The 10842-nt window shown below is 40.3% G+C and overlaps 1 protein-coding gene across 1 annotated transcript; it reads left to right on the top strand.

Moving 5' to 3' along the window:
• Nucleotides 1-3028: 3028 nt before the first annotated feature.
• Nucleotides 3029-4037, top strand: LOC141946910 (G-protein coupled receptor 55-like). Its single transcript, XM_074877285.1, has one exon. It carries the CDS (start codon nt 3029-3031, stop codon nt 3953-3955), a length of 927 nt encoding a protein of 308 aa, XP_074733386.1. The 3' UTR covers nt 3956-4037.
• Nucleotides 4038-10842: the final 6805 nt, after the last annotated feature.

The following is a 10842-nucleotide window of genomic DNA, read 5'->3' as shown; positions in this document are numbered from 1 at the left end:
ACTGGAAAAGAGCAAACGTGGTGCCTGTTTCTTGAGGTGAAAAAGGTGGAGTTGGGAAATGGTAAATCACTAAGCCTGGCTTCAGTATTTGGAAAAATATTGGAAACACCCACTAAAGAATCTGTTTGCAAGCACCCAGAAGACAACGTGACGGTAAGTAACAATCTGCACAGATTCATCTGAGAATGACTGAAATAGAAGTAATTTGACTTTCTTCTGAGACACACTGACAGCACTGGGGGATGGGGTGTCAGAGGGGGAAACAGGCTTCAAACACTATCTCTAAAGAAATTCTCAAATAAAGGAAACATGATCTGCATGAAACTTCTGTATGATTAGTGAGTACCCACTGAGATACTAATCAGTCTCTACCATGCAGGAAAGATGTATCTGGTACAGTGCATTATCTTTCGGATTCAGTATCATCAGTATTTTTATTAATAATTTGGACACTACAGTAAAGATTATGTTTATGAAATGACTGCAAGGTTATTTGTCAATGAAAATGAATCTTCAAATAATTTTGGGAAAACATATTACTCAGTGTGAACTGTTTGTGAACAATTCCCTTGGATTACTCAAGATGTGAAATTTAAATTTGAGGGGAGGCAAAATGATAAAAAGTATCAAGTTTTTGAGAATCAGGTACTCCATTTGAGTACTTACCAGTTTAAAGGTTGGGTAACATTTTTTTAAATTAACCGTTTTCAGGAGTAATGCTATACGTAATTTTGTACTAATGAATTCTAAAAAAAAGCATTCAGTGAAATAGAAACCCAGTAAAAGTAGAATAAAAACTCATATTTTTAAGAGACACCGCAAGCAATTTCTGATATATTTCTATAGCAAAGTGTGCTATAGAGTGAGAATTATCTCACCTTTCATGTACCATAATCACATGATTTTCTAAGCAGCTGCCACACACTGCTGGCTCAGAGGGATTGACTCAATCTCAGATTGACTAACAAACCAAGGTTTTCTTTTCGTTCTCATTTCTGACAGATAAATCCACTGATAACAATCAGATTTCCTTTTCCTATTTCCTAAATTCACAAAGGTGTGACAGTCCCACTCATGTGGCTTAGTCCAGTTCTCTGGAAGTGGCAGTCGGACCCGGCCCCTGACCAACAGCACTTCCCCGCAGGTCACACTCGCTCCTACAATGAGGTCACTGGGGGAAACACTGCCAAGAAGTGGTCTTGGTGTATTTGTGCATCCCACTAGTAACCTGCACCCAGCCTGTTTATAGTCTTCATCAGCTTTCTTGCAAACATTTTCTCACCTACTTAACAGCCCTTGTTCTAACTCCCCCGGTTTTTCTGCTACTATTTAGTTATTTCTGGTACACTTTACTGAAATGTAAGTGCCTTCAATCGTCAGTCTTTCTCTTATCTGAAAAAACAGACAATTCATCAAAGAAGATAATGGTCTAGCAAGATCTGCCAAAGCCCTATTTAGTAGCTTTCCTTAAAATCTGTATGAAGCTTTGACTCAACAGTTACAGAATTGCTTTAATCACATTTGACATTCTTTCCTTCAGCAGATAGACTAGATTGATCCTTTTCCAAATACACTAACAACGTACATACTTCATAATTACTGGGTTGGACCTTCAGCTTTATGTGCCCCTTTTTTCCATAGTCCAAGTTGGAAATAAACTGTTTTCCCTAATATGAGCATGTTGAGCTCTGAGTGCATTCTGCGTTCAGATACAGTTATTGCCATTAGCACTCACTGATTCCTGTAAGTCATCTCACCTGTGACCTCCAACACAGTATCAGCACCCTTATGAAACGCAGAGGTGTAAGATTTGGCAAAACCCAAAGCCATCTCTCAGTTAATAGCAGATGTACTTGTTTTCCATTTCTATCTCTCCTTTTTAATATTATATTTTAGCCATGTAAACGAAAAGTTTTTCACTAATTGTTTTTTGGTTTCTTCAGCAAAGTCCAGCTCCATTTGGTAGTGCTAATGAACACTTTTTGTTCTCCAAAACAGAGATTCCCCTCTTAATCAAGTTCTTCTTAAAACCTTTTCACTTACTCCTAAAATTTCTTTTAAGATATTTGGCTGATATGGACTGGAAACTTTAACTACCAATTTCTTCTCCTTCATTAGGATTTTTTGTGATTTTGATTCAAAGTGATTATCAAAAAGCACTTTTAAGGTATAATTTGTTAAAGCACATGTATATTTTTAAGAATGGTGATAACAGTTATTCCACACAAATTATTCTTTTTTAAAAAACTGTATTATGATGTCATGCCTTCCATTTGCTAATCTTTGCCAGATTATCTAAGATAATGAGTTAAAATTTAAAGTACTTGCAAACCCAAAATTTAACCAATGCTGAAAGTTAAACACGCTTACTCAATTTGCACCTAGATAAAAGATCAGTCTTCTTAAGATGACCTTCTAAAAAACTGCATTGGATACAAGTACTGTATGAAATTAAAATAGCCATATAAATGCGGGTATAGTAAAAGCACATCAGCAAAAGCTACTGATGCACAGGGAATCATGGATATAAGAGTAAAATCCCAGCTATCAGTTTGACCTGCCTTAATATGGAACAATAATTTCATGAATGTCTGTGTAACAAAGGAACCAAACATAAGTGTTACGGAAGTTTCAATAGATGTACAAGTTACTAGAGATAGCCAGTACACTTTAGAGTTTTTGAAAACATATGTTTGAATGGGTCAGTCTCTTCAGTATCTGAATGAGATTATCTTAAAGGGCATGGTGGTCAGTGGATGCTGACTACTTGCCATTGAGAATCACAGAATCACAGATTCATCTAGGTTGGAAAAGACCTTGAAGATCATCTAGTCCAATCAGGCTCCTTTATAACAGATCAAGCCACTCAAACTGGAAATAGAAAGCTCCGTGCTTGAAATGAGGATTCACTTTCAAAAACAAAAAAGCCCAGAGTTGTGATTGAAAGTATCATGTTTTGATATATCAAGTCATTAACTGGGAGTCTTACACATTTCCAACCTGTTCTCTCTGTCTTTTCAGGGAAGAAATGATCAACAGCAGCAGGGAATGCAATTTTACAGACATCGACAGATTAGCAAAGACCCTGCGGTTGGGGATCTCCATCCCAACCTTCATTCTTGGGTTGGTTCTCAATGCCCTGGCCCTCTCTGTATTCTGCTGCTTTTGGAAGAAACAGACCAAAACCTCAGTTTACATGATCAATCTCGCAATTGCAGATGTCTTGCTGCTTCTTTCGCTCCCGCTGAAGCTGTACTACTCTATCACAGAAGCTCCCGGACTCCTGTGCTCATTCATAGAGTCTCTCTATTTTGTCAACACATATGGCAGTATCTTCATCATTGTCTGCATTACTGTTGACAGATATATCTGCATAAAGCACCCATTTGAAGGTCGAGCTAACCAGTCCCCCAAATGGGCTATCTTGATTTGCTGCTTCATCTGGGCAGTAGCTTGGCTTTGCAGCAGCCCAATGTATGTATTTCACAAGAAAGATTATTTTAAATGCTTTTACAACATGTCAGAACAGGCATGGAGCATCCCCCTCATTGTTTCTGTGGAAATCTTTGGATTTCTGATCCCACTCGCAGTGATGGTTTTCTGCTCTGCCCAAAACATCTGGATTCTTCTGAATCACAAAAGTCAAGCTAAAAAGAAGGTAGAAGGCAGTGGCTCCTTACGAGTCATTATCATCAACCTCGTGGTGTTTTTGGTGTGCTTCACACCCGTCCACCTTGCGATCTGTCTACAGTGTCTGGTAAGACAGCATGTGATAGTGGACTGCAGCCTGAAACAAACCATCAGCCTCTTCATTCAGGTGTCAATGATATTAGCCAACCTGAACTGCTGCCTGGACGCCATCTTTTATTACTTTGCTGCAAAAGAATTTCGTGAGAAAACACACCTGAAGAAAGTTATTGAACTATGTCCTGTCTTTAAGCCTTGTGCCACATGATAGGAATGCCTGCAGTGGAACACCTCTTTCTCGTCTGCCACTTGCCTCACAGGACGACAACAGCATTATCCTTGACACAGCAGTAGGGTCACCTTGGCCATGACAAGAAGGGTACAGGAGGGAGGACAATGTTCCTTCAGAGAATATGAACCTCTTCCATATTTTTCTTCCCTTTAGAGAACAAAGGAGAAAAATGTTGGAAAAAAGAACCAGCATTATCAAAGTGACGGCATGATGCCAAAAGAAGCATTAGCCTTGACGGTATCTACTAAATGTGAAAAGGCTTGCCAGAGGAAAACTACCCAGATCATTGGAATGCCACTTAGAATCAGCTTTTGTCATTGCAGCACCAGTTTTCCTTTTGCCAACATGATCAGAAAGTTGTTGCTAAGGGCCAAACATAGAAATAACTATTCAAAACCTCCTTCTAACTTAGAAGGTATCTGAGAGTTAAAAGTCTGGCCAAAAGTCTGACTCTGCTCTTTCTTTCTGTAAATCTTACAGAAGGTCACTGTTGGAGATCATTTGCTTTGAACATCTTGGCCAGCCGGGGATAATAGTGAACCCTCTCTCCTGTAAGCATTATACACTAGTCAGGGCTGCTACACAGGACAGCAGCCCCTGCTATTCCACAGAGGATGGGCTGCCCAGTATACAACCCCAACAGAGTATTTTGGGTACCAGCAATTCCTTGAGCAACAAACATTTCTGATTATCTTTGCTGAGGAATCAGCATGGTTTTCTTCTGCAATTTTAAAACTAGATTTGCACACGAAAACCAAAAAGAACCCCTTCAAATATGGCATTTAGTGAAAGTCTATATATGATTAACTATATTTCAACATCACTGTGTTTCTATCAAAGACATAACATGATACATGTGTGAAATAATTCTGCCTGTCTTCTCATTCTTTCTTGGAGGAGGGGAATTAGACAAGCAAGCCCTGCATCACAGAAAAATAGGGATCACCTGTCTGATATACTCCTTGCTCCCAGCTGGAAGACTGGATCCGCTCTAACCACCTCATTCTTTAGAGGAGTCCTTCTAGATGTACCGTACACTTCACAAAATGTCTCTGGACATGCCTTAAACCTTCCTGATCAGCACTTCTAGTATGTCACTGCCCTTACGCCATTTGCAAGTTTCACTGAGTCTATACCAGAGGTTTCCTTGCTGCAATTTAAGTTTACCATTTCTTGTACCGCTGTGTTAGCGTGGTTCATGGTCTTAGCCAGAAACACTTTTACATCAAGAAATCCATTTCTGTGCCTGTTGAAAGCAGCTGTAAAAATGGTCTCAGATTGCTTGTAATCAAGTCTTCATTCTGGAGCAACATTCCCTTTGCTCAAAATGTGAAAAGAAATTACCTTCTGCCTGAAGCAAATTAAAAGGGGGACAGTTTTGAAAATACAATTTGCTGTCAATTGATTTCCATAGAAATGATTGATTGTGCAAGTGGGCAGCTGCACATATCTAATAGTGGGTCTAATCTATGAGCATTTTAAAACTTGTTAGTACTAAAACTATGACCATAGATGAGGCACGCAAGGAGCTCAGAGGCAACGAAAGGTTTTTATCATCATCTTCACCATTATCTGCAGAGGGGAAAGAGGAAGTGCTTTCCAAAACAGTAGGTTTTCAAAACATTATTTGCTACTGCTTCAATCATTCAGAAACTTGCAGCCTTTTCAGTATGAGTTAACCTTTCTTTTTTGCACCCCTCACATTACTGTGCATATGAAATATGTGTGAGAAAGAACATGTTAAATAAACTGTATATATGAAGTGCATGATTTGAAAATACATTTTAATTCCCCAATCTAACAGCAGTGTATGGTTCTTATCTACCTATTTCATCATAAACTTTCACCATTTTCTCATTAAAACAGCTCCAAGACTTGGAGACTTTTCTTCCCAGGAACTACTTCAGATTTGTAACCATGGCAAACAAGTACAACTGAATAAACAGTAATAAACAGGAAAGATGATCACACACAGAAGTCGGGATAATTTAATATATTTTCTGTGGAAACCCTGTCCATAAATTCTTGACAATCCCCCCACTAAATCCCCTACAATCTTTCCTCCAAAATGCTCTGAGCTTTTGCTTTTATGATTAGCCAACTACCAGAAAACTTACGTCACCATCAGTGCAAATTATGACTCTGCAAAAAAACAGCACTTCAAGATACAAAGTATAACACCACCCTTTTTATTTAAAGCTTTTCATGCAGATATAATGGGTGATGATAGAGCGCACACCCTCTGCAAGCCTGTGCACAACACTAAACCAGTGGTGTGGCTAAGGTGGCACAGCCTCACTCCAGAGACCCTATAAACTCCATGACAGGGGACAAGAAGCATCTTGAAGTGCAACAAGGAGAAACTTAGAGTACTGCACCCAGAGCAGTACAACCCTGTGGGCCAGCACAGGCTGGGAGAGTAGGGCTGACATAGATGTCCTCTCAAAAGGGCAACAGAAGGCACCAGGCTCTATACAAGCCAGTGGTTCCCTCTCTGTGTAAATACAGCAAAATTGTTACCAGGACTCAGCGAAAACAGGGTCAATGCAAAGAAAAAAGGAAAAAAGGGAAAAAGGAAAAAAGAAAAAAGAAAAAAGAAAAAGAAAAAAGAAAAAAGAAAAAAGAAAAAAGAAAAAAGAAAAAAGAAAAAAAGAAAAAAGAAAAAAGAAAAAAAGAAAAAAGAAAAAAAGAAAGAAAAAAAGAAAGAAAAAAAGAGAAAAAAGTTATTAACCTCCTCTACTTGAGCTGGTGAGGCTTCACTGGAATAGGATGCCCAGCTCTGGGCCTCCCAGTTCAAAGAGAGATGGGGACAAACCAGAGAGGTTCAAGCAGATGGTTTGCAGCATGGTTGGGGATCTTGGGCACAGGTCTGCAAGGAGAGGTCGAGGGAGCTGGACTGGTTTCATCCAGCACGCTGGAAGGTAGTGACAGAGATGATGGAGCCAAGCGCTGCCAAGTAGTTCCCAACAATATAAAATTAGTAATGGCCCTTGGTTCAGGTTCAATATTGGCAAAAACTTCTTCACTAGGAGGGCAATGCAGCGCTGGAAAGGACTACCTAGAGAAGCTTTGCAATATCCTCTCACAGAGGTTTCCAAGACATAGCCAAAATCATGGTTGAGCTGACCTAGTGTTGGAGAAGGAAACTGGCTTCAGAGGTCCCTTTCCACTGCTTGGTGGCTATCAGCAAATGCAGGTTTGTTTAGTTTTCCTCCTCCAAGACAAAAAGCCACCTCTTAGTGCTGCCGATGTTATAGCACTGGTTGTCAATAGCTCTATTGCAAGCACAGCACAAGACTGAGGAAATACACTATCTAGGCAGCAGCAACTGCGAGCCATCATGCAAGGCTATGATATATAAAGTCAGGACTAATGAAGCAGTACCTTTGTCTTCAATTCATTCATTACTAAGTACTTGGACAAGATCATTTTTCTAATCTTCAAAGGAACAGGTGCCCATATGCAGTAGGCAGAGAGGAAAAGTGTGTAGGCACTCTCGTATGCGTGGGTAGGGGAGAAGCTTGGTCTGCCAGCGTTAGGGAGACAGGACTCACTCATGACAATGCTTGGTCAGTGGTAGAGTCCCAGCACACTCAGGCAGGGAGGGACTTCCACTTACAGAAAGAAATCATTGTAATTTTCTCAATGAAGGAAAAGGAAGTCAGTTTATGAAAATCAGTTGTAATAATGTGGAGCGGTGGGACCCATTATGTGTGACTGGTCTACAGACTCAGTCTGCTCATGTCATACATGGCAGCAAACTCAGAGCACAGAATCTGAAAGTTAAACTGAACTTTCTTCCCATTTATTGCTACCAGTGCCAGTTCTTTGTCAGCCAAAAGTGATTTTATATATAACTCTATTTGTCTAAATTTTGCCCATTATATACGTAAATAAGAGCAGCCTGTCTAAGCATATTTGAAATTTCTGAAAAAAACAGAAAGAAGGAAGAGAGCCCAGCTGTGTTGGTTTTACAGGGCTATTACAATAGTCAAATCTTTTAGCACAAAAAGAGCAGATTTTTTGAGCAAGAAGTTGTCACTTTCAATTCACTGCTTTTCAGGATGAGCGTAAATTTAAATGATACACTTAATCTTCAACCTGTAAGATTACAGTTCTTCCTAAATCAGAATTTTACTTACAGGAATTTACTGTTAACCCTGGAGAATCCAGTCGGTTGTATTTTTATACCAGGACAAAAGCAATCAAAAAAGGAAAGGTTTGAGAAAGCTTGAGAAGGTGTGCAACAATTTTGTTGATGAATAAAACTGAAAAGCATTTGACATTTTAAAAACAACAAAAGCCTTCCTGAGTCAATACACAAGTTCACCACTTCTATTTTCAGACTGCACAACAGAAGAGGTTTCTTCTCTCTTGATGTTATTCTTAACTCACAGAAAAATGGTAGGAACCTGAACGTGAACCCCTCACATACCCAGGGACTCAGTGTGTAAAGTCAAAGGAGCTTTTCCTAGTGGGAATAAAAAAAATCAAGGGCTAACCAAAACCACCCTAAACAATGCCTTTAAAAATTGCATTTTTGGGTTTTGCTGTCTTCTGTGAATTGAACATAAACTGATGCAATTAACTACAGTCCTTTAAGAGCAGCTGTAGTTAACCTTAATTTTTCTGGACAAGACTGTTTCAGACACCCAGGTGATACTCATGAAAAGTGATTTTGTTTTCATCCAGTCAAAAAGTGATTTTCTTTTTATCCAGTCAAGCTTCTCCAGCTGGGCCAAACCCCACAGGTCTTCACAACACAGGAGAGGGCTGGCTGCTCTCAAGGGCATTTTTATCGATGGCAGATTATCCACCAACATCCTACAATTAACATTTGTTCAATAGTGAACACGATCCCCAAGCTGTATTTTGTAGACTCACGCAGCAATTGAAAGACCGTAAAACATAAAAGTAGTTTGGACAAATGGAAAAAAACTGAAACTGACCCAAAAAACCACCCCCAAACCACACAGGGTTTGTTCCTCAAACTCTTTTCCTGTACCTTTGCCTGGTGGGTTATATCACCTTCCATTTCCCAGGCCTGCTTGAGCACTGAACAGATCAGTGCCACTCCACTAACTTCTAACGCTATAAAAGTACTGTCAGAATAATGCCAGACTTTTGAAAAGTAGTATTACCCCAGAAGTCCCTTTGAGATAACATAGCTAAATGATTTTTAACAAAAAGAAAAATTAATGTAAATTCAACTGGTTTAATAGCGAGTAGAGGATCTAATACAGAACTTCTTTTTATAGCTTTCTTAAAACTGCTTGTATGATACTATATGATTTATGAGCTGGAAGACAGCTGAGGAAGGATCCAAGCCTAGATCAAAAACACTGATAGTCTCCTGACTTCTAGCAAGGGGCCATGGTGAGCATAGGTGGACACGCACCCTGTAAAGGTCGTCCAACATCATTTCATTATGATTAAATACATTAGTTAAAAAACATAAACCAGACAGTTTTTCCATGTGAGAATGATCAGCCACCATTTCTTCTTTGTGAGTTTTACTCACAAAAAAAAACCTAATAAATGTCACTCTAGCAGTTTATCATATCAAGTAATTTCAAGTGTTCAGAAATCTGCAAAGTGAGATGAGCTGCCACCACACTGCCTAAGGCAGCCTTCAGATCACAAAACAAAGTTGAAATGGGTTTGAAGACTGAAACTGATCTTCAGAGAGATATTGTCCTAAACCTCACAACTTTGTGTGCTGCTAAGCAATATTTCACTCAAAGGTTATTCTCCAATACCGCAACTTAACCTGTCCAAAATGCATGCAAACGAATGAAAGATAAACCAATGCTACTCAAAGATACAGACTTCTGCCTCTCTCATCAAGATGGTTTTGCAGGTTTTTTCCCCTCACATTCAGAACATTTTCCACTTTAGACTAATTCCTTCCTACAAGTCTTGGGTGCACTCTCCATCCTTCCACCCAAACACAAGGAGAAGAGATGTGGAGAGACAGTGTCCTTTGAGGAACTGGTAAGTCTAACAGGAGAAAAGAGAGAGCGGAGACCCCTCCAGCCCTGTGTACAAACCTTCCGAGATGACTCTAGCAGCTGCCATGAGAGCCTGCAGGGACCTGCTCAGCACCAGAGCAGCAAATGGCAGTAGCTTGGACAACCCCTTTATGGAGCAAGGAGGACGATGAGACCTTAGCTGCTGCACACCAGAAGGGACTTAATTTTTCCCAAATGGAACTGTCTTTATAAAGAGGAGTAGAAATGTGCTTTCCCTGAGCAAATTAAAAAGAAACCTGCCTGTCTTTGTTATTTACACAACAGTACAAATGGGAAAGCTGGCTTGGTTAGATTTCAAATTAGCATGCTTGCTAAGCATGTAGAGAAACACAGAGACAAGCTACACACACACTCTTTGCTCTCCTAGCACTGGCAAAACATGTGCATGGAGAGAATAGCTCAAAGGCTTAGTTACCAAAAGGGGTAGCAGCTTCTTCTCTTACTCTCTAGCTCGCTGTGTCTGTGTGGGGGAAGGAAGGCCCAGAGGAAGAAGAAAAGAGGATGCTGTAGCATGCGGTGGAAAGTGGTTATACAGAGAGTGAGCTGAGCCTGCTGCCATGAGAAGGGTCTGTCTGGGCGGCCCATGGTGGCTTCAGTTCAAAGATGCAAACCTGCTCCTGGAATAAAAACCACAGGAGGCACAGAAAGCCCCTTCAATCCCTCTTTCTGCCCAAGGCAAGATTTTGTGTATCTCCGCAGAGGTGTTCCCAAGCTGCTGAGGGCGCGTGCCTGGCCAGCACTCTCAAAAGTCATGCCCTTTGCCACTGCATCTCACATTGCGGCTCCCACCCAGCTCTCACACAGGAGACAGACCCCGCTCCTCAGGCAGGA

This window comes from Strix uralensis, chromosome 9, assembly GCF_047716275.1.
Source record: "Strix uralensis isolate ZFMK-TIS-50842 chromosome 9, bStrUra1, whole genome shotgun sequence".
Taxonomy (NCBI): domain Eukaryota; kingdom Metazoa; phylum Chordata; class Aves; order Strigiformes; family Strigidae; genus Strix; species Strix uralensis.
This window is presented reverse-complemented; position numbering and strand designations above follow the sequence as displayed.

Excerpts from the sequence above, each read along its gene's own strand:
- LOC141946910 (XM_074877285.1), top strand. The coding sequence starts at position 3,029 with ATGATCAACAGCAGCAGGGAATGCAATTTTACAGACATCGACAGATTA.